The 25392-nt window shown below is 38.4% G+C and overlaps 1 protein-coding gene across 30 annotated transcripts in view; it reads right to left on the bottom strand.

The window, feature by feature from the left end:
• mark2a (MAP/microtubule affinity-regulating kinase 2a) overlaps positions 1–25296 on the bottom strand; it is a 41375-nt gene extending 16079 nt beyond the window's left edge. For 9 of the 30 annotated variants that reach the window (XM_081391693.1, XM_081391687.1, XM_081391685.1 and 6 more), the window contains exons 1-10: positions 24132–25208; positions 6679–6834; positions 3762–3815; positions 3341–3389; positions 2972–3037; positions 2102–2172; positions 1723–1779; positions 1355–1591; positions 1159–1278; positions 107–245 (exon numbers count right to left, since the gene is read on the bottom strand). In XM_081391693.1, coding sequence (XP_081247819.1) covers positions 107–245; positions 1159–1278; positions 1355–1591; positions 1723–1779; positions 2102–2172; positions 2972–3037; positions 3341–3389; positions 3762–3815; positions 6679–6834; positions 24132–24182 — 1000 coding nt within the window. In that variant the 5' untranslated portion in view covers positions 24183–25208. Of the gene's footprint in view, positions 1–106; positions 246–1158; positions 1279–1354; positions 1592–1722; positions 1780–2101; positions 2173–2971; positions 3038–3340; positions 3390–3761; positions 3816–6678; positions 6835–24131 lie in introns of all 30 variants that reach the window. The other 21 variants (XM_081391696.1, XM_081391694.1, XM_081391692.1 and 18 more) reach the window with 6 other exon arrangements.
• Between the last annotated feature and the right edge of the window lie 96 nt (positions 25297–25392).

A 25392-nucleotide genomic window follows, 5' to 3' on the forward strand; every position in this document is an offset into this window, starting at 1 on the left:
AAGGAATTTAGATCCAGTCCCATCACCAAGATTTATTACCCAATCATAACCCATCTCTGTCTCAAATCCCACCCACCACCAAAGCCCCGGGCCACGTCTGCCCCACCTCTCTTCCAACCAGCTGCACTGATGGAGTGCTGACCTGTCCTCTTAGGGTCCTTGTAGTCAGGTTGGGGTTCGATGTAGGGCTTCATCTCATCATCCTCATGGCCCACATTCATCCATCGGTCCTTCATGATCTGCTGCTGAGTGCAAGCAGAAAGAAAGGGTACAAAAGTGAAGACATCATATCAGGTGGGGAGTAACGTAATGCAAAAAGAGCTGGCCTTTATGAAGGGGATGCACACAGTCAACTGAGTGCACCAGCACTTCAAAATCACATCACACAGTGCTGAAACGCTGAATCACTCCATCAAAAACATATAAATCTGCAAACAGTTGTTTATGCAGAGTCTAAGCCTCAGAAAATACGCCCACAGACCCTTCATGAACAGTCTGATGCATATTGCACACAAAAATAGCAAAAGCTGGCTAAAATCACCAGACCTGATCGGCTGGCTTTTATGTAATTTCCAGTAATCAAGGTTTAAATCAGTCCATTGTGTTTACCAGGTAGCTGCACAAGAACAACTGGATTTACCACAGTTTGAGAGGTTCATAGGTATTTAATCTTACATACTTTATTTAAAAGGCTCATTCATAAACAGTATTTTATGTATATACAATGTGTACTTTTTTTATTTTTTAGATTTTATTATTTTCATAAATTATTTTCACAATGTTTTCACATATGGACAAAGTTACAATCAGATTGGAAATCATGCATAATATTAAAATATTCTGTTCAAGAACTTTTCTTTGTCATGTCTCATTTGGTTTATTAATTTGGTAACGGTTTATTATTTTACATTTTGTTTGTTTATTAGTTTTAAACAAAGAAATTCATTTTTGATAGATTTTCATATTTTAAGATTGAAAGTCTAGGCCTGCGCAAGGGTAAAACAATAAAACCTATAAAAAAATCTGTTTTAATAAAAAATCAATCCCTAAGAGAAACAAATATATTCTTGCTCAGAATAACCTGCAATGTAGACCAGACTCTACACCAATAGTTAAAAATTAAGACAAGATTGCTTAAGTATTTATGCCTGTACAAACCTCAAGGCTCCCTCTCTTGGTTGGGTTTAGTATGAGGAATTTCTTCAGTAAGTTCTCACAGTCGGTCGACATATAGAAGGGAATCCTGTACTTGCCCCTCAAAACGCGTTCTCGCAGCTCCTAAGAACACCAGAACACAATTATTCAGAATATAATGCAAAGCTGTTGACCTTTACTCCCATTTCTCTGTGCTCACCTTTAGGTTCTGTCCATCGAACGGCAAAGAACCACTGACCAGTGTATACAGTATGACCCCAAGACTCCAGACATCCACCTCAGGCCCGTCGTACTTCTTCCCCTGAAAGAGCTCGGGTGCAGCATATGGAGGGCTGCCACAAAAAGTATCCAGCTTGTTGCCCAGTGTGAACTCGTTACTAAAACCGAAATCTGCAATTTTTATATTCATGTCTGCATCCAGGAGCAGGTTTTCAGCCTGTAAGCAAGGGAGGATCTTTAGCGATTATGTATTTAGAGATGAAACCAACTTGCATCAGTATAGAAGACTACACTCACAAAGGCAGAGGTAAAGACATAAAATAGAGTGTGAAAATGTATCTTGTGTACCTTGAGGTCTCTGTGGACAATGCACTTCTGGTGACAGTACTGCACTGCTGACACAATCTGCCCACACACACACAAAAAAATATCATAAACAATAGCTTATACACAAACTGACTGCTAAAACCATTTGTTTGTTGATTTTAAACAACAATCCTGAATACGGTCTACTCGTGATCGGACCAACCATACCATCAAGTGAACGGTGTTAAATATTTTTTTTTGAAAAAGATTCTTTAAATTCAGACAAACCCAAACACCACTGATGTGTTTATAGCTCCTATTGTGATTTGTATTCATGCAACAGTGATATCAAATATGCACAAGTGATATCAGATATGCACAAGTGAGTGAATAAAACAAACAAACATGCGCAGCCTCTCACCTGTCTAAATTTGGCTCGGGCCTCTTTCTCTTTCATTCTGCCGTGGGCTACGAGGTAATCAAACACCTCACCTGCAAACCAAGAAGAGGAACAACAGTCACGTTTAGAAAAACAGATTCACAAATTGGAAAGCTAAGCTAGGGTCTGGCTTTGGTGCGTTTACAGCCGCTGGTACTTTACTATAAATCGACACCTTAGGTGGAAACAAATAGGTGGCTGATTAAATTAAACTACAGCCGCCATTAATTCAATATTGATAATTCATGACGTGTACGTGTTGGGATCTAAAATTTGTTTGCATGACGTACAAAGTTGAATATGTGGGTGTCAGTGTTTCCTAAGGAATGTTGTGTCTGCAGTGGGATGTTTTTGCAGCTGTCGTCTGATGATCTTAATGTTTGTAAAAAAATAAAAAATAAAATAATAATAATATATATATATATATATATATATATATATATGCCATATATATTGCATAGAAAGTGCAAATTACTTAAATTTTGTTAACATCCCAGTTATATTTGATTTAGATCCATTACAGAAGGCTTTTAAAGAATCTCACGCATTGATGCATTAATTTTTACACTTCAAGTCACACTGCTTAAATCACTGAACTGTGCTGAACAGCAGCACTTTTTAATCCGGGTCAGGCACTGACATTTGAAAAATGAAGATATAGTACCCTGGTAAATTTTGGTATTTAATGAGGACAGTGATCAGAACTATAGACAGAGCCAAATCCTGTCTACAGTAACTAGAGGCATTTACATAACAGTTAAACATTCATAGTGCATCCGAGAGAAAAAAAACAGTACGGGATGTAACAGGGTAAAAAAAAAAAAAAAAAAAGGTTAAAATGAGAGCTCTGACCTCCGCTGGCATATTCCATCACCAGGTAGAGAGTCTTCTCGGTCTCAATCACTTCAAATAACTTCACTACATGAGGACAGAAGAGGGAAAAAAGGAATGTAAGAAAGGTTCAACTCGTATACACAATTTGTTTTGCTTTATTTGCAATATTCAGCATTCTGAATGAAGACTAAAAATCATTTTGATTTGGGTTATTCCCAAGAGGTTTTACGCTCACCAAATCCAGTTGCACAGAAAAACACTGACATTTGGACAAGGATTAATGAACCCAAAAAAGGGGGAAAAAAAACAGTGGGTACTGCCAAAACTGGAAAACTGGAGACTCAAGCTGAGAGACTTAAGGGCGATTTGTCTGTCAGTTAAGCTCACCAATATTTGGGTGATTCAAGACCTTCATGATCCTCACTTCCCGAAATAGCTGAAAAAGGAGACAGAAGATGTCAATGTGTTGCAAACAGATGATGTGTTTGTCCTTCACAGAGCATAAATATTTCAAGCTTGTGCACATGAGTAAGATGTGGTTAAGAACCCCTCACCACCGAACTACCTCCCCCCCCTCCCTCTCCAAAGCCAACCAACCCTTTACTTCAGGAAGTATTTGAGCCTAATTTCCTATAATTAACTGCCATGGGCCCTACAGAGAAAAGGCTTTGCTTTTTGAAAGTCACAAGGCAACAGGAAGAGAGACAACTTAACAGGGGTGGGAGAGTTAAAAAACAAAACAAATTTACCAGTAAACTTCTGAAATTAAATTCTGACCTCATTAACCTTGAGGAAGGGTCACACTCACCTTTTGAAGACTGGATGAATTGAGCTGAGTCTTGTCTATGATTTTCACCGCCACCTGATCGAGAGGGTGAAGAGTTCAGTTAGGACAAGCGCAAGGAAAAGCCTTGAGGCGGAAGGCACACATCAGCTTTGGTCTGCATTTATACAGATCACAATCTCACATCATCAGGAAACAATTCACGGCGCACTGAGATTACAGCGTGCCGAGTGCACACACACGCAAACCCACAGTTTTCATCTTTGTCCCCCTCTTCTCTATCAAGTGCGTTATCGGTGTCTCAGACACCATGCAGTCCCATATTAGCAGGCAAGGGGATCCAAAAACAAGCCGGATGTAAAGGCTATTGTAGCATGCACCAAAGAACAGCTAGTGGAGGATTCGGAAACATTTAAAGAGTCATAAAACCCTAAACCAAATTTTATGAAATTTTAACAGAGTTACGTGTGTTGAATATCATATAAGTAAATGTTACCATCCGTCAGTTTTGATTGTAGGAGAAAACTAGTTAATTTTAAACCTTTTTGCGCCATTTTCAACTTCCAGGTTTAAATTCGTCTTCGTGTACTATAGTATATTGATGACTCCTCTGTGTCTCATAATTATTCATGAGACTGCGTGTCCTTATCCTATGAGAAGACCCCTTGCTTAATTATTCATGACAGGACACATTGATTTCCTCTGACAGGCGCTTCAAACAGTGAGATCACTTAGAGTAAGTTAGAGATGCAATAATGGATCAAAAACAAGTTTCTGCTTCGCATAAGTTCTCTTCAATAGATCCTGAGTCTTCGACAAACGCAATTCATCCGCACTGTGAGTGTAACTGGTCTTTACGGCCCTTTAAGTGATCAAACGGCTCAAAATAAGATGCAACAGCGTTTTCATATATATATTTTTGATACAGAGAACAAAAGCGAATCGCTGTGCATTAAATTATAGCTGTCACAGGATATGTATGTATTTGTGTAATTTACAATGAGCTTACAAAACCATGTGTATATTGTGTTGTGTGTAATGGTAATTTATTTGCAGCGTGCACTTATGGGGAGCTTTGATACTTTTAACTCAATAAAAGTGAAAAAAAAACTGTCAGAATCAGAAGCCGTTGCTGTGTTGTTGGTCCCTCTTCACCCTTCACTCCGCATCTCACCACTCCCACTTTTGTAGCATTTTTCAAAACTGCGGTGAAAACTGACTGGTGCTGAAAGTCACGTGATCAGCTCATTATGCAGGAATTGCATAGTATTTGTATGATATAAAAGATGCACCTTTATTACTATTAAAACATTCAAGCTAATTTTCTTCATCTCAGCTGGATTTTAATTTCATGTTGAAAAAAAGGAGTAATAAAGCACCTTGAATTTGTGATGTAACGGAAGCAGCAACAGATCATTTCTTGTGAAATGTGAAAAATTAAAAAAAATATTGAAAAATAAACAAACATTGGGCGGGGACTTGGTTCAATTTGCTGGTAGTTGATTGGATGCGGCAGATGTTTAGAGTTTAAGCAGACAACTACTAAGTCTAGCATAGGTAACCAAAGAGAAGACTGTTGAGTCATAATATTTCAATAAAATATATATATTTTAAACATGTATGGATGGATTCACAATAAGATCAATAATATGCACTTAGAAAATAGGGTGATTTTCTATTACATGCTGAATTTATCAAAATAAATGTCAGAAAACTTATTTTATAGGATTTCTTCACTTTTTCCAAGTTGTGTAGTTAAAGGGATAGTTCACTTTGAAATTAAATTTTGGTATGTTTTAGCTTACCTCAAGGGCATCCAAGATGTAGGTGTCTTTTTTTCCGCAGTAGTTTTAATTTTGATATTTTTAGGTCAAACCGTTCTTGTCTGTCAGTCATTTAATGCAGGTCTATGGTCACGGTCTCAAAGAGCATGCACAGAGTCCAAATTAAAACAATTCCCCATCGTCCAAATTAAACAATTCCCCATCGTAAGTACACATTGATGGCCTAAGACAATGGTGTGAGAAAACGAACAGTATTTATATCGTTGTTACCTCTTGAACACAGCCGCGTCCAAGTGATCTGAGGGCGTGGGCGGGTATAGATATATACACTAGATGTCGCCTTGGCTACGGTTTCGTTCCAATGAACTGCAGTAGCCAAGGCGACATCTAGTGTATATATCTATACCCGCTCGCGCCCTCAGATCACTTGGACGTGGCTGTGTTCAAGAGGTAACAACGATATAAATACTGTTCGTTTTCTCACACAAACCGCTCGTTTCGTGTCTTAGGCCATCAATGTGTACTTACGATGGTGAATTGTTCAATTTGGACGATGGGGAATTGTTTTAATTTGGACTCTGTGCATGCTCTTTGAGACAGTGACCACAGACCTGCATTATATGACTGACAGACAAGAACGGTTTGACCTAAAAATATCAAAATTGAAACTACTGCGGAAAAAAAGACACCTACATCTTAGATGCCCTTGAGGTAAGCTAAAACGTACCAAAATTTAATTTCAAAGTGAACTATCCCTTTAATTAGCAGTGTTTTGAATTCAAATATTTTACAGTGTTTGTACATTAAACCCAATAACCTGTGTGCAATAACCAATACCAACAATAATACAGTTTAATGATATTATTAGGAAATATTGTCATTTCTACATACTCAAAAGTACATTCTCATCACCAGTGAAGTACACACTATGTGCAGTTTTTTTCAGGTGGATGGCTGTGGCTGTTACTTTAAGATCTGAGAGGCGTCAGATTTGAGCTAACAACTGAGTTGCACATTTATCATCATGCATTTTGGAGATCAGACAAATCATTCAAAGACATTCCACTCATCTGACAAATAGCATGCCAATTAAACAGCCAACGGTTTTTGCCTTGTCATATTTTTCTTTGGGGGTTAAACTCAAACTCAATCCTCACCTCTTTGCCAGTGAGGACATGCTTGGCCAGTTTGACCTTGGCGAAGTTGCCTTTGCCGATGGTTTTCAGGAGCCTGTAGCAGCCGATGTGGGGCTGCTCGTCTGATGTGGAGAGGGGCATGATGCAGCGCCCTCCGGGCTTTGAGTCGGAGTGAGACTACAAAAGGAGAGAGAGAAAAAATTGTTTAGGCCAGTGTTTTGTTTTTTTTTTTTTTTGGTGACTATTCCAGACCACAGTTCTTCACCTGGGAACGGTTTTGAAAGTTGAACTTAAACGCACAGATGGGATGTTTGCAGAGCACTGCATTAATAATATCCTTATCAGAGCTCAAGTGATTCTGATTGGATATGACTGTCGCCAGTCACCATCTGATTTTCACACCAAGCAGACATGCAGAGAGAGGCAGAGATGAAGAGTGAGGTAGAAAAAGGAAGAGACTGTGAAAGAGAGCAGAGATTAGGGATGGACAACAATTTAAGTCTTTAACTCTTTCATTTTTGTTTTTTGCCTGAGAGAAAACGGGCAGAAAATTTTGGCCAAAAATGAGAACAAAAACCCTTTGACATCCAATAACAGCTTCACTGACATTAAAAAGGCAGATTAAATGGTTCAGGTTTACTCAAGTAAACAGTAGTTGTTGATGGATGATACATAGTTGGGAAAGAGGTTGTGTTCAATAATTGTTTAAACACCTCTTCAGACAAGCACAATGTCTAAAAGCCTAAAGAAGCAGATTGCAGTCAATATTTAAATGTGACTGCATATTCAGTTTATTTTTGCATTTTCTAGCTGTTTTAAAGCCCAAATGGAAAACTTAACCTACTCTGTTCAACCTTTTGGTTATTAACACAATCCAATGACTGCACAAAGCATACAAGTCTTATGTAGCACATCGGATGAATTCTCTGTCATACAAGAGAAACATCTGAAAATATACATTTCTGTACAAATATTATGGGCAATGATATACACTACTGCTCAAAAGTTTGGGGTCAGTAAGATTTTTTAATGCTTTTGAAAGAAGTCTCTTATGCTCACCAAAGCTGTATTTGTTTGATACAAAAAAACAACACGTTTTCAAATACATTATGTTTTAAAATGTAATTTATTGTAATATCTTAGACGCCATCTTAGGCCATCTGTGTGACCGCTTTGGGCGTGTGAAAAATTTATTGCGATAATTATCATTATCGTTTTATCACCCAGCCCTATACGGAAATGAGTATTCATTTGTGTGTTCATGCACTTGAACTGATTTATTTGACAACACTTGTCCCAAGCGTCTTTCACACTGGCCTCGGGCAATCGGACAGTTCTTATTGTCAAGCCCTGACTACAATAACATCTAGGCTCCAACTAAATAAATTAAAGAGAACTTCCGTTATTCCAAGCAAAGGCTAATTTAAAATGAGCACATTCAGTTTGGTTTTCAGACCAGAATTTTCAGTCACAGGCATTTTCATTTCAGTGCATGACCAGCAGAAATAACAAAAGAGAGAGAGGTCACAGGACAGACAGCAGTCAAGGGAAAAAAGAAGAAGAGGAAACTGATGGGGAGTGAATGAGAGAGAGTAGTGTTTGACCATGGGAATTTCTCTTGACTGGTGTGAGGTACACTTGGTTCTTCCTGCGTTAATTGGGGAACAGAGCATCAATTGTGGTCTGTCCCTGTGTATGAGCTCACATTAGAGCTGGCTTTTGAGGACAGGCTGTTGACCAGTGAGGTGAGTACATCAATTCAAACAGATACTCTATTGTTTATCGTCGCACATTTTCAAAACACAGTTACTGCCACCACGTTTATATTAGTCTGTCCCTGAAGTCTGGCTTGTGTCCGTACGTCAGTGTGCTAAGGGTGCCCTTTGTCCATGGACGAACATCTAAAGAAACTTAATTTCAAATCACATAGAAATGCACCGGATGAGGTCTGTGATATAGTTGACGCATCTTCCTGATAACACCCTCGTAGAGCCAGATTAATTCACTTCTGCTAAACACACGCGCCATCACTGGTGGTGAGTCATTCAGGAGTTACTAAGCACATCACTGATAGACTCTTAAGTGCTATTGAAACATTACACAATGGTCATAACACACAAACACAAAAAAAAACCTCCATTATTTGGTGTAAATAGTCAGAATGCTACACAGGCAGAAAAATCTGCAGAGATAGTCTTAGATAAAAAAAAAATTAAATCATTCAATAAATTGATGCTGTATACAAAAAAAATCTGACTTAAATTATTTCAAGCTTTACATGGCTAATATCAAGTTAGTATTTTTATAATATAACTAAAAGAACTTTATACATAACAGTACTTTTGAATAATTCACAAAATGTATAATGTAAACAAATGTTTAAAATTGTTTAAAATGTTTAAATTGCAAAAAGAACAACTGTAAAGTTCAATAATAAAGAATCAGAACATTTATGACCCGTGCTGGCAAAATGAGACGGAAATGTAATTACGGGTTAATTAAACATCTAAAATTATCTTTATTTGTACATTTTCTGAGTTGTACCTTTTTGTTTTAATAATCCATGAAAAAGTGCAGTTGGTCTCTGCTCGCTTCTCGACGACTGGCGCTTCCTCTCAGCACAAGTTTGGTGTCGTTGTAAAGCACTGCATTCCAACTTTGTGAATATTCAGAGCGAATTCTCGATGGCATGAGTCTGAACTAATGAAATGTGATTTTCAAACTCATGCTGATGTAACAAAAAACTTGCACTGACTGACAGATCCGAATCGTGCGCACAAAGACACTTCAGACAGCGCGCGATGCCAATATGTACACAGAATTACAGTATTTCAAAATATCTGTCTTGGCGAGTATTCACGCAAACATTATCTGTTATGTCTGAGAGCTGGCTCACTCCTTCATAGGCTTCTATGTAATTTAATTCTGCAGGCCCAGAAAAGTTAGTAAAAACATTGTTAAAGGAACACTCCACCGTTTTTTGAAATAGGGCTTATTCACCTTCTTTCCTACATTTATATAGGTGGGCAAATGCATTTTTGTCTCAGTGCATGCATTGTTTTAGTTTGACAGGGTCGGCATTAGCTTAGCTTAGCATAATGAATGGAATCCTTTGTTGCCAGCTAGCATGTCCTGAGTAAAAGTGATATACAAATTTTAAAAAACCCACCTAATTACTTCTTGTGGCCTGCGTATTCACAACAAGTACAAATAGCGATGCAGATTAACACTAGGCGATTTCCTATGCAGATATTGACTTGGGACTATATTAGGGGGAAGCACAGGCGAAGCACTGCTACTTAGGCGCAGAGATATCACGCCCAAGTAGCAGTGCTTCCCCCTAATATAGACCTTAATATATAAGTCAATATCTGCCTAGGAAATCGCCTAGTGTTAATCTGCATCACTATTTGTACTTGTTGTGAATACGCAGGCCCCAATAAGTAATTAGGTGTTTTTTTTATTTTTTATATCACTTTTACTCAGGACATGCTAGCTGGCAACAAAGGATTCCATTCATTGTGCTAAGCTAAGCTAGCGCCGACCCTGTCAAACTAAAACAATGCATGTACTGAGACAAAAATGCATTTGCCCACCTATCTAAATGTAGGAAAGAAAGTGAATAAGCCCCATTTAAAAAAACGGTGGAGTGTTCCTTTAAAATAGTCCAAGTGACTACAGTGGCTCAACCTTAAGTTTATCAAGTGACGAGAATACTTTGTGCGCAAAAATAAAAATTAAATAACGACTTTATTCAACTATTAATTTTCTTCTGTGCGGGCCTCTGACGTGAGTTCACGAGAGCACCACGACACATGCGCGAGAACTGAGATGACGCAGATGGGTCTCGATGTAGTGTTTAAAATGGTTCTAAATGTGCATTTCCTGGATGTCCGAATCGTGAGAAACCAACGAGAAAACGTAAAAACGCCTTACCAATGCCGCAAAATGAATGGCTTACCTTTCACACTTTCCCATCAAATGATCGTGAGTGTCATCTTCTCCGTTCTCGCGCAAGCGTCGTGGCGCTCTCGTGAACTCACTTTGGAAACAACTTTTCTTGTGCTTTTGGGTCAGTAGTGGTGTACGTCTTGAATTTCTGACATGCGTTTAGTGCACACGCCTTACTATGCAAGCTGAAACCTCAGGTAGTGTAACCAATGTTCCTTAAACTTTGAACTTGCGAACTATGCTTCCAACAGTGTCTCTAGGAATATTTAGTGCCTTCGCTACACTGTAAAAAGTGATCAGTTGCCTTAATTTAAGTAAATAAACTTCATGCTTAATCGAAAAAATTAAGTAATGTGGAATTGTCAAGTTCACATAACTTAATTTTTTAAGTTTTTTTACTTAATTTTAAGGCAACGGGTTTACTCTATTTTATTTTTTTTCAAGTAAGTGAACTGAACACTTTTTACAGTGTATCTTTTTGTATCCTGTTCCTTGTTTGTGAAGGGCAATGATATCTTCTCAACTTTTTGGATCAATCTTTTGACTTGTTTCTAACATTCAGTCAAACATCAAACTCATCAAATCTAGCTTGTTCAGGTATTTCATGTGTTCTAGCTCAAGCAAACCTGGTGCAACTAATGAAGCCCTTGATCAGTTGCATCAGGTGTGCTTGAGACAACACCTGTTTTGCAGATTTGTACTGTGAGGGATTATATTCAGGGGGTTGAATAATTTTGACTGCAGAAGTCATAAAGTGTGTGTGTGTGTGTGTGTGTGTGTGTGTGTGTGTGTGTGTGTGTGTGTGTGTGTGTGTGTGTGTGTGTGTGTGTGTGTGTGTGTGTGAATATACAAAAATATCTATTATTCTATATATTGTAAGATTATTTTGTAAGATTTTTTTTCCATTTCAGTGTGAAATATGACCCAGACATTTTTTTTTGTGCGATTCACCCACATATAGACAATCAACTTCACACAAACAAGTTTGCCTCCTCTTCCTGACAAAAGGGAAGTGTAATGATACTGCAGCGAGTGAACATCACAATGAGCTGATGTACTGTAAGGGCCTGCAGTGAGATTAACACTCAATGCACACACAAACACAGAACTCTGACCTTCAGTACAGCAGCATTGCTGCTCAGACACTGATTTACACATCCGTCACCTAACCAAATCTATATCGCTTCAACACAGATGCAGCAAGGGAAAACCAACAGAAGTCAAACAGAAATCTTTCTGCACACCACAATAAATATAACACCTAAGAGAGAAAAGGCTAGACCCAAGCCTTTGGGTCAACACACATGCAACACAAAGGATTCTCAAGAGATATTTTCAGAGATTAACCACTTTTAACTTGAAATAACGTACTAAAAAATGCTGAGATGCTGGAAAAAAGCAACAAACATTGACCAACAATAAAAAAATTATGTATGTTTTCGATTTTGTGAAAAATGATAATTATGCCTTGAAAAATAAAGAGAATATAAAAAAATGCCACTACTTTCGGCAAATAATCTAGATGAATGTCCAAATACAACATAAAACAGTGCATAAATCTTGTAAAAAATCCTCACAGAATGACAGGACATGCTAACTTGGCTAAAACACTTGGCTATAACTCTTTCTGGGTCACACAACATGCTGTCCGTGCTTGTACGCACACTGACACGAGAATGTAAGGTCTTACGTGCACATTACAAAAACAAATGGCACAAGAATTTATACTATAAACCACCTGTACTTTAATGACCACCTGTAATTTAATTTCAGTGTCTATACTAATTTAATTCAGTCATCAAAACAATGTACCTCTAGTTTTTAGCTTCTGGGTCCATAAAAATACCTTCTGCGAAGAGTTTAATCTAAAGGCTCATTACAGATACTCCAGGATGGTTTCAAAAAAAAAAAAAAACAGCGTTGATAGCAGTAGACAAATAACCCTGAAGACTTCAGGGGCCAGGAGGTCTCTGCCTAAAATAAGACCCACATGCTGATCACTCTGGGGGTCCGAGCTGGGAAAAGCAGCTTCCTCACACACTGCGGCATAACAGGAAGTCGAGCTAATTCCCGGAAGTACAGTGATAGAGGAGAGTGAGAGAGAGAGAGAAAAACGCCAAAATGATTTGGGTTCCAGGTCATACACAGGAAACGGCGTGTCTGGGTTTGTCAGGAGGAGTGGCTGGTGGAGCAAGACAAGGCTTCAAGAAGCCCTCTGGAAACGAAAGCTGACATGCCCGGACAGCTGGGAAACAAGACAATGGAACGGATTGGAGGAAGACAAACTGCAGACTGAGCCCTTCTGAAGGTTTCTCCAGTTAATCTGATCCACTAGAAATGAGTCAAACATACAAGAACGCTAGATGAATGATGTCATTGCAGCCTTACTTATGTAGAAGAGGGACTACATTTTAAAGGAATTGAAGAGATTAAGGAGCTTACTGTAAAAAAAAGTGGATGTTAGATTCAATTATTTCAGGGATGAGCAATGAGCATTCAACAAAACTACAATCAGAACATTGAATTATATTAATCACTACAGTAAATACCACTGGAGAATTAGGTTGGCAACAAATTATGACTTAAGCTTTACTCTACAGACAAATAATAATGAGAACAAAAAACAAAAACTGAACCTAAGGAAATTAAAGTAGAAACCTAATAATTTAAATAAAGTCTTGTAAGTTGGAAAGATAAACATTTTAAACTATTGGAATTTAGAATAATTGAAGATCATGCATTAAATAAAATTAGTATAAAAGATTTAATCAGAGAATAGCCTAGGCCTCTAAGATCATTATAAATGTTTTATATGGTTATTAATTCATATTTTTCAGCTTAAAAAAAAAATTGTCAAAATGATCACTTATATTTATATACTTATATTTTATGTTATTCATTTACTTTTAAACCCGTATGAATGAACATAAGGTAGATAAAGCCTTTTAAGCTGTTTATATAAACAATTCATTTTTGACATGCTCAAAAATAAAATTACAAGAATTAGAGAAAAGACCTCTAAGATCGTCTGAAAAGGTTTTTCTTAATTTACTCTCTATTTTTCTTAGCAGTGTATAAACGATACCTTTTTTAAAATGGAAAAAAATTAAACTAGGCTACTGGTCACTTTAATTGTGTCTTATTTTTATCTAATTGACCTGATTGACTTAGCCTACTAATTATTACTCATAATTCAACCACTGATAGTTATTTTTAAACCGTTTATGACTCATTTTCACATTTAAGTTCTTACATCAAGATTAAATTTTCGCATGTTAGGACATCAGGGTAATATATTTCTGTCCTGTGTGATGAGGTACTCCAAAACCCTTCTGGACACAAACTTTCTGGACTCTCCAACCATGATCACAGTGTAATACAGGAAATTTTGTGAGTCAGCCATGAGTGTAGTAATTGTTTTAGTCAAAGATCAATGAACGACTCTTCCAAAAAAATTTACAAGATCAAATCTTGGACATGAACACACATTTACAGCTTCAAATCGATTTCAATTTGTTGCCTCTGAGCTGAAACAACCTGCAGGTCTATGCATGAGCACGGTCCGTGCCTTTATATTGGGTCTCTGGAAGAAAGTAAATGGTAGAATTTGATGTGTTAACTAAACAAAAACAGAGTTCTGCCGTGATTTCATGACAGCATCTGCCAAAATAAGTGCAGTTCAGTTCAGTGCCACACCCATCAGTAAACATCCATAAAATACTCATTATTTCTGCCACAGAATAGGCCAGACCAGGTGGAATCCTGCTAATTCAAAGACAAAATAAACCCTAAGAAATGGACAGACGCTTATCAATTAAAACCATCTTTTCAACCAAAGAAAGAAGGCAGCATACAAACTATGTGCTTCCATTGTGCTACAGATGAACTAGCTCTACCTGAATCCTAGAAAAACCAGTTATGTCCAACACCTTTATTTCCTTTAACCTAGCACCAGTGGGAAAACCAACCAGATGATCCAGCTCCACATCTAAAACACACAACCCTTCATTTAAGCCATTCCACTACTAGACTTATAGTTCATCAGGACTTGAGACTCCTCATTATGTCATCAGTCAAACCGGTTGGAGTTCTCCGATTCCTCAATGAACAATCTGAGGGTGTTCTAAGCAAGATTAGTTTCAGCGTTTGTCACCACTGACGTTTATGGCCTAGTTACCGAGGGCCGATCACAGACGTCAGAGCTGACAAACGTTCAGGAGGAGTTTGTTTTATTGGGACAGTATGTGACACACAAACCAACTAAAAACCATTATTTCAGAAAATGACTGAGGTGTCACAGTACTGCTGCTAAGATTCGACTGCATTCACCTTCATGGCGTAACTCTGAAGTTTCATGTTGCTATGGAGATCTCTTGCTCAAAATGTTCTTTCATTGTATATGCTCACCTCAGCCTTCGGTCTCTCTTCTAATAGAGACCTGCAGTTGACATCTCTCACACACACACAAGGAAAAGTGGGGTAAGACGTGTCAGTGGGTAAGCAGTTTCATCTCCATAACAGTGCATAATTTGTTTTACTTGTAAATAAAGAGATAATCACATACATTCTACATGGCAGATAAAATAAAAATAAAAAATTTCAAAGCAAAATCTATATTTTTTATACAGCAATTCACCAATTATATGCATTTAATGTTTACAATAAGACATTTCTATGAGAACTAATTACAAAAATAAATGCTATGAATGTAAAAATGTCCTGAATGTCCTAGGGCAGGACCTAGCGCACTATTTTGTGGTTTTTCTTCTTCATTCGTGCTCAATTTTATTTAACATAAATTGCTAACATATTGACAGATTACTTACTTAACCCATGTACAACACAGCTTAGAGTTGTCTCACATTTTCAAAGTCACATTTCTATGGCCCTACACTACAGACGTGTTAATCTAATTTCAGATGAGAGCAAACATCCTGAAATTTCTCGTTCTTTCCCTAGAAGACAACATCAGTAAAAAGTGGCACATCTTACCCCACTCTCCCCTATATGAAAACAGAACCAAACAAGTTGGCTGGGAGGCAACTTTGTCACGGTAGTTTCGGGAAGGTCCCATTGGTTAAAGACCAGCTACACATGGCGCACACATCCTATTGAATTGCCGGTTTTTAATTACAAAAGCTTGAAGGAAGAAATTTCAGGTCCGCGTGAATGACTGATATCTGACTAGGATATGAAAACCACCCCGAAGATGCAACGCAGACCCGAAAGAGGACACCGATTGGCGGGAATGTTGCTGAGCGACAGCTCACAACCACGTTCAACATCGGCGCTCCGTGCATTAGAAGGTCAAGGAGAAGCAGTGGCTCCGAAGAGGGTAACTGTCTGAGACGCTGGGGAAAACAGCAGGGTAGACTGGCACAAGGGGGAGGGGGAAATAAAGGAGGGGTGTGAGCCAGCTTGTCATTTATCAGTATTTTTATCACAACATGACTATTTCAAGAGGAGGGAGGTAGCAGCCAGTACACAAATAGACGGCAGCTGAACATCCCCCCATTGGTGAAATGCTACATCGCTTCAGACTTAGAGAGACTGAGATGCCCGTGTCAAGCTCAAACTACAGGTGATCTGCTACAGCACATGACTGAAAACATTTAAAAGTCAAATGAGAAAATGTAGCAAAGCAGACTAATGAGACTAAAACTACTGAAGCAGGGCTCGACAATAAGGACTGCCCAGTGAAAGAGACAGTTCAGGACATTCCAGTTGATGGAACTGTCACTTGCCGATCGGGCCAGTGTATGGGCTGAAATATGTGCCACCACAAACTAAATTTGAATCAATTATATTTGAATTTGAATTGTAAACTTGAATAATTGCATTGAAAAACTGAATTTGAATCACATAATTTGAAATTGTATTGTTTAATTTGAATAATTGCATTGAAAAACTGAATTTGAATTGTATAATTTGAAATTGAATTTATTTGTTTGGAACTGAAGTCCAATACAATTTGATCCTCACTGAAAATTCAACTCTCTATATATCCTCACATTCCGTTCTCACAATTCAGATTCAGATCACCAAATTCAATTTCAAGTTTCTGTGACAGACATCCGGGTAGTTGGAGGATGAAGGAAGAGCAATCGAGCGCAGATCGATAGATAGAGTTATCCCTTATATATATATATCTGCCTGAATCAGCATGAAGCCTATAACTATATATATATATATATATATATATATATATATAAGGGATAATGTATATAGCGAGGCGGTTGTTATAGCGAATAACAACCCCGACAGGTCTTGAATCAGCCTGAAGGTGTTGTTATTTGCTATAACAACCGCCTCGCTATACATTATCCCGCTTATTACATGGCTACCTACAAAATAAATAAATAATTTGACACAAATTATTGATTTAACTTGTTTATTGATTTAAAAAGATTGTATTGCTTCTAAGCAAAAGATTGTAAAAAATAGTCCGTTCCGCGTCCATAGCAACGATTTGTTTTTCATGGCAACGGTGTGATATACTTCGCAGCGGTCTGTTATCAAGAAATAACAGACCGCATTCTACATTGGAATTCAACCAAGCCATGTAATAAGTATATCACACGCCATGAAAAACAGAGCGTTGCTATGGACGCGGAACAGACTATTTTCTTCAGCAAAAGAAAACTTCCTCCAGCAGCGTTTTGGCTCCCAGGAAGCGGGCAGTAAGTCTCTAGATCCTGCAGCCGCAGACGAACTCTGCTGCCCCGCTGTAGTTTCTCTCCGTCCGCCGGCCACCGGCAAAGGCAGTGGAACTTCCCGCCGAAATATACGTACTCCCGATCACCACTATGTCTTTGGCCGGTCCCATCTGGATCAGCGGGGACCGGTGCAGCAGCGAGGTGAAGCTGTGTTCCTGCCCGGGAGAAGAGACGCTGCGCACCTGTGAAATGTTATCCCTTGCTGTTATTTTTTATTTTTATTTTTTTCCATTTCTTTCGTTCTAACATCCATAAGCAGCACAACAGTCTGGCATATTAGTGCTGAGTGATGATCCTGCGACACTGAACTCTATCTATCGATATCGATCTGCGCTCGATTGCTCTTCCTTCATCCTCCAACTACCCGGATGTCTGTCATAGAAACTTGAAATTGAACTTGGTGATCTGAATCTGAATTGTGAGAACTGAATGTGAGGATATATAGAGAGTTGAATTTTCAGTGAGGACCAAATTGTATTGGACTTCAGTTCCAAACAAATAAATTCAATTTCAAATTATACAATTCAGATTCAGTTTTTCAATGCAATTATTCAAAATAAACAATACAATTTCAAATTATGTGATTCAAATTCAGTTTTCCAATACAATTATTCAAGTTTAGCAATTCAAATTCAAATATAAATTATTCAAATTCAGTTTCTGGTGGCACATATTTCAGCCCATACCAGTGCTGCATCTTCACGAAAGTTGATAAATTGTGCGTTTTTAAGCCTTGCCAACTTATATATTCAAGTAGGCCTGTCGCGATAGTCGATAATTCGATTAATCGCACGATAAAAAAAAATGAGCTCGATAATTTTTCCGGCCGCGGTAATTCCATTTGCATGCTTGTTTGTTTTCCTCGTCTCTCTCTCTCTCTACCAAAGAGACTGGATGACCACTCTCGCTCGGTTCTTTAGCGTATAGGAGGAGTGAACCCTCTTTGTTGTCAGTTGCATGGTCTTTGTGTGGGGAGGCGGCGCCGCGGCGCTTGTCAGTCACATGGTCTTTGTATGGGAAAGCGCCGGCGGGACTGTTTGCGGCTACTGCCGGGAGAGAGAGAAGACGCTAGTTGTGAGTTGCGACAGCGAGCCCGATCACATGAAAATGCGTATCTATACCACGAATGTTATTTCTCGTGCCATTTATCCGCCAAAAATAGTTTTTGCATGCATATGATACGCTCTTTATGGCGTGTAATACGCACGCACTCCTCACCCCTAATCCTAACCAAGTATTTTCAGTGCGTAGCATACACGCAATAAAGTGCGTCTCCGTCTTCCCGACAGTACACAATCACTTGACAAAGTAACAGGAGGACAAAGTAACAGGAGTAACAGTGCAAAATTGTGTGATATGGCTTGTTGAGGCTTTTTTTATTTGTTTACAAAGGTCCTAACTGTCAGTTTTGCCTGTTATGGAATGTATCACTATTTAAGCCTAATGTCTAAAGCCTAATGTTTAATATTTTTTGAAGTGCAATTGTGTTTACATCCATTTTATTTATTAACAGATATTTATTTTGTTAACAGACACTAAAGCGGGTCGCACACCGGACGCGCAGCGCCACGTCTTTTAAATTCGAACACATTATTCTCTATGAGAGTACACACACCGGCGGCGCCTTTTGGCATCTGTCCGCGGCGCCCAACAACGGCTCAGGACCGTGTTCAAAATCCTGCCGCGCCACAGAGCGCCATTTACATAGTTTTATATAAAATTTACATTTATGTGTCTCAAATCGTAGTTAATGTATATATGGACTTAATCCTGTGCTGCAATATACATTTAGTTTTATATTTATTTACAGAAATCAGAAAATTGCTGATGTTATCGGATTTTCAGGTGACAGTTGTCCTAGACGCGGCGCGGCGCTGAGCTGCGCGTCCGGTGTGCGACCCGCTTAAGAGTCCATTGCTTTCATTGTTTTTGGTTGTTTTGTTCATTTTTTTGGATATTTAAAATGTTTTCCGTTTTCAATGTTTAATATTCTTTAGAAATAAAAGTTTATAGATCGTTGAAAAGGTGTACCTGCATTATTATGCCATTATAATCATATTAAATGAAAATGGTCTCAGAACGACAATATTATCGTTTATCGCGATAATTTCTTGGACAATTTATCGTCCAGCAAAATTTGTTATCGTGACAGGCCTATATTCAAGCGCAAGCAGACGCGAAAGTACCCGCATCTCTCAGTTCGTTACTCCACAAGACTGGCATTTTGACATAATTGTATGTGTTTATGTCCGTTCAAGCTCAGGGAGATGTGCAAGAGTATTCGCAGGCTGAGAGAGGTGGCGCCCAGAAAGTCATGTCTCACATCGTGCGAATAACTGTAATAATAAGGGTTCTAAGATTCTCCCCTTAGGTGATTTTAATTGGGGGGAGGCATAAAACACAAATTGCTCACTTTTTGAAAAAAGTAGCACAAATAAATACAATAGAATAAATGTACAAATGAAATTGAGATTGAGAGAAATAAAGAGAAGGTTTTTGGTAGGTCTAACACTAGTATTCAGAAATACTACAGAAACTGAATAAAGTAATCAAATGTAAAATAACACTGGATAGTATTTTAGTCCTGTATAAATTCAATACTATTATTCTAATAGTATTCTAACTCCAATACTACTGATTCTAACAATTAAAGCAATCTTTAGTTGTTTTATCAACATTAATGACAGACACATATTAGGCTGCTGTCACTTTAAGAGCTATTGCACAGATCCATTATACTGTTTTTATTACATGCATTTCTCAACTGTTTATGTTTAAGACATAACCAACTGTGTTTACGAGGTCACGGCTTTATGTATTGTGCGCAGAGAAAACCATCGCTTAGAGAGCATGGGAGTACTGAATAGTTTAAAATCAAAAATCGCTTGAATGTTTAAATTGACGTGCAAATGATAAACATTAGTGACGATGCAACATTGGCCCAATTGTACAAGTGAGAATTCAGCCAACTGTCTCGACTCCCGAAACGAGAGTCTGGTATCACCACGTGCAGAGCGCTTGACGCTTACCTTGTGCAACCCATTTTGAGAAAGAGAGAAGACGCAGCACCGCTGAATCACTTAAAGGAACACTCCGACTTTTGGGACTTTAGCTTATTCACAGTATCCCCCAGAGTTAGATAAGTCCATACATACCTTTTTCACTTCTGTGCGTTCTGTAAGTGTTATTTGACGCACCCACCGCTAGCCTAGCTTAGCACAAAGACTGGATGTAAATGGATAAGGTAGCATAGTAATCCCAGTAAGTGACAAAATAATGCAAACATTTTCCTATTTACATGTTGTGATCTGTATAGTCACAGCGTGTACAAATAACAAGGCTATATGAGACAGAGACCATTTTTAATCGTATAAATACTGGGAACTATATTCTCACTAGGCGTAGGAGCACAGCTACTTGGGCGGAGTGATTAGCGCAGCACACGAGACGCCCTGTTGATGGTTCCGTAAACAAAACAAACGTGACTAACTAGCTAGTAGCGAACGTGACTCGTGATCATGGCTGACTTTGAGGAATTGTCAGAGGAATTTTACTGGGTATCAAACCAAAATCCAGAACCATATAGTTTTGAGCCAGAATACACAGACGAGGTGTTACAAACTTTGGAAGCTGTAAGAAAAGATACAGCGAACACCCATGATTGTAAACTATAAATTTACTATCTAGTAATTGCTGACTCTATTACTCCAACTCTGAGCAAACTCTCTGCTCCTCACCACAAGGCGTCTCGTGTGCTGCGCTAATCACTCCACCCAAGTAGCTGTGCTCCTACGCCTGGTGAGAATATAGTTCCCAGTATTTATACGATTAAAAATGGTCTGTCTCATATAGCCTTGTTATTTGTACACGCTGTGACTATACAGATCACAACATGTAAATAGGAAAATGTTTGCATTATTTTGTCACTTATTGGGATTAGTATGCTACCTTATCCATTTACATCCAGTCTTTGTGCTAAGCTAGGCTAGCGGTGGGTGCGTCGAATAACACTTACAGAACGCACAGAAATGAAAAAGGTATGTATGGACTTATTGAAATTGCGTCTTGCAGAAAGTTTTAAAATGACTGATTTGATCTTATAATCTGTGTGGATTCATTTACTCATACAACCTACATGATAAAGGGAATGAATGTTTCTGCATCATAAGAGCAAGGCCTGCGGGAATGATTCAAATTATGCGCAATACCCATAACCCGTGCCGAATTTTGAGCCTTTATTATTAATTAATTACTTTTTTCTGTTGGAGTCCGTGAAAATGTTGGCAGGGCAAGTAAAAATTTGAACCACTGGCCTGACAGGGCCAGTAGAAAAAATCCTTAGCACTGAGCCCTGTGAAGGATGACAACTCAAAATCATGATTGTTTTGTAGGAAATATTACACAAAATTGTGATTTTCTCCCATGACCTTCCAGACCCATAAGCATCTGGTTAGGTAAGGCTTGAAAAACACATTGTGCATGAAGATTAACTTAACATTCAAAATAAAAACACACCTCCAATGACACTCCCCAAACCATGCCCAACTGGAAATGCCAGTCCAGACTGACAGGGCTGCGGGTCACAAATCTTTGCCCACATAAATAGAGCCACAACTCCTAGCATTGCTTAAGGAGTAAATAAAATAAGTCTTTATCTGACCTAAAAAAAAATAATTTACACGGAGAGCAGCCTGAGATGATTAAAATCATTACACTACATGCAGGCCAAACAGATTATACTCGATTCCCCCAAACCACAAGAAAGGTTCTTGAGGGAAAAGACCAACCTTTTCAGACTGCAAATCACAGGACTAGTGGGTATGAATTAGCAAGACACACATTTCGGCAAACATTTAATCTCCACTATAAACAAACCTTACACTCAAACTGACTTCAACTCAGTCTCATGAGATTTCAACTGCAAGCTGCTTAGTGTTGGTACAATTCTGCCAGTGAGTCACTGAAATAGGATCAGTCTTTTTGGTTAAAACTGACCTCAGAAACAAGCTATTAGTGTTCCTTCCATGGGTTTAAGACCATTCAAATTATTTCAAGTTTCAAGATCTGTGAGCTCAGTCAAAACACACCACTTATATATATTAAGTATAAACTTGTGACAACACCAATGTTACCAATAACACAGGGGAGGTTCTCTTTTGAATGCTTGCTAGCTTTTAAATTTGTGACCTTACTAGGCCTATAATTTGCGGGCATCAGGGAGCAGCTATCAATATGCGGGGTATTTAAATCGCTTTTGAATGCACGCTCACTTTTTACTTTCTTTAAAATTCGTGATCACACGTACGCTCATCTGTGTATGGAGAGGGTGTACTGACCACACATTTTAAGATAAGATATTTGTCAATCATGTTGCAGGATGTTGCGCACCAAATCCTCCGCCACCGTCTTGTCAGTCATCTCCCCTTACACTCGTCACGTGATAAGTGAAATCAGACTCCGACTCTGCAGATCGTGCTGTATATGGAGCAGAGCATCTGTTTTCCAACTGAACTAAATTATTTTTATTTTCTATAAAAAAAAGAAAAACGACAGTGTGGGCGGTGCCGCAGAGGGCAATTAATGTAATCGTTGTATGGCCGAACAAAGAGTAACGCCAATAACAGTGACTACCACGGCAAGACTAGTACCTACAACCATGAAATATAAGCTGGAAAACTGATGTACAATTGGTTTACATTTAAACACATCATTTAAAAAAATTACTGACCCAACTTCACCCAAAAATTTCTTTATAAAGTAGTTATATAACTCCAACCTACAACTACTATAAGTATATCTTACTGTTATTGTCATACACCCAGTCATCCACATATATAAAGTTGGATACATGCGTACATCCAACTTCATCCGCATACATAGAGTATACTTTGTGTAAAGGGTGTTGATCATGGAAAAACATTCCAATCAACCAATCAGATAGAGGGACAAGTTTAAAGTTTATGTCAAGAGTAGGCTTAAATCAAAGGTTAGGTGCTTCTACATCAGTGTTATTCATCCATCATTTCCCTCTGATTTTATGGGTAGGGTTAAGTTTAGGGGTTGGAATACATTTTTTGTTGCAGGATCAACTAAATATGTTGATCCAGGAACAAGTCTTACTTGGCAAACGTCAGTGACCTGTGTAAAGCAAAATAAACTATATAGCAAATCTCAACTGTTTGATTGTTTATATATTGTCACAAAATGTATACTACTGTAGGCTATATTATCATAATTTTCTTTAAAAATCTGCATTAAAACAATGTATATTCATCAAAGCGCTATACAAATACATTTGACTTCAAGTAAAAAGCAGAACAAGGCAAATACACATCTAGGCTATACGGAATTTACACTGAATTCCCAACCACTGAACTTGCAATGGAACAGAAAGTAAACTGGTGATTTAGCCTATATCTTCTCAAACACTAACAAAAGAAATCATGACAACATATCAAAATAATATCTAGAATGAACTCATGCCATTTTAAAACAAGCCTCTTGGTAAGATGAGAACTATTAGTCAAGAGTGTTGTGTGGTTTCCTGTCTGTACAACAATAATAAAACAGCATTTTCTTATTACGTCGTTTTACAGTCAAAAATAAGCAGCTAAAGAGGTTTTTCCCAGTGCTGATAGCTAAACTAGAGAATCATAAGCTCCTGTATTTTATTCTAGCTAACCAGGCCAAGATCTGACATGACAATATAGTAATGAAAGAAAACAAAGCTTGTTGTTATACAAAGCAAGTAATGTGTAGACGAACAAAACTTAACTAGTAAATGGGTTCGTGTTTTTGAAGACTCACCTGGCCAGTGGAGTGGTCAATCATGGGTAACAGTGGTGTCCTCGTCGACATATTCTGAGGTTGAATTTGACAGTTTATTTTCTGAAACTGAACGTGTTCACAGCTCTCACAATTCAATCAAATGTGGCATCGGCACAGCACGATGAGAAATGTCCAAAGTCCAACTTGTAAAGAGATCCTGAGCTCGGTGTGAGACCCCCAAACCAGCACAGATTAGTAAAAAAGTCCTGTCCTTAAGTCATAGTTTGTTTAATTTCGACAGGAAGACGAATTTTACTGAAAACTTTCGACAAACCCTATCGGCGGGTGTCAGCATTGAATGTCAACTTCCTATGTGATTTTCTGAAATTAAACTAGTGAGTTTTCGTGGGAATTACAGCATTAAAACATAGTCAGATTAACTTGAACCCGTCAGCTAATGAAATACAACAATATTGTTCCCAGCACAAATGTGCAAAATCGAGTCCGAGGACTCACAAGTTTTATTAGGCCGGCTGGCAAAAGGGTCCTTAATGTATCCCTAACTATAAATGTTCGGCTGTGTATTATTGTGCATCTGTAATGTCAAAACTTAAGTCCTGTTTTTCGGAAAGACACATGGAAGTCCCACTTAGAACACACAAAAACTTTAGGGCAAGTTATTGAGCTGCTCCTTCCAGTTAGCCAACTCAGCAGCGCTCAGATCAGCGTTACTCCGAGCAATGATCCGTCATACAGGTGTCAACACGTCCATTTCAAAACCAAATCAAACACTTGATATCGTCTCAATGTGACAAACTAACGATCCAAGCACAAAAACATCGCGGAGCTGCTCCTATACTGGCTCTCTGCGCCTCTGAAAATCACATCTAACCTGCTAACGCGCGTTAGCTGGCCGAGTGACTTCGAAAAAGTCGCTGATATTTTGACAGTATGATTGTAAGAATATGTCCTAACCGTGGCCCGGTTGTGAATGGGTGTAAATTGGTCGGTTCCAGTCCGTGGTACGCGACGAATTACATCTGTGAGCCGTGAAAAGCTGAGCAGTCGGGCGGTCACGACTGGTACCGCAGCAGCGCCCGGACGCCAGTGTTGTTTGCGTTCAAGAGAAATGTGAAACCAGCCTGTGGGTCGACTTCCTTTGCCTAACTCACACGGAGCTTTAAAATAAAAGTCTTTTATTCATACATGCTTTTAAAATTACAGTATAATATGTATATTCGACAAGCCAAAAAAACGTTTTTTATTATAATAACGTTTTAGGACATAATCCTATATGTCA

This window comes from Scardinius erythrophthalmus (genome assembly GCF_964197995.2).
Source record: "Scardinius erythrophthalmus genome assembly, chromosome: 17".
NCBI lineage: Eukaryota > Metazoa > Chordata > Actinopteri > Cypriniformes > Leuciscidae > Scardinius > Scardinius erythrophthalmus.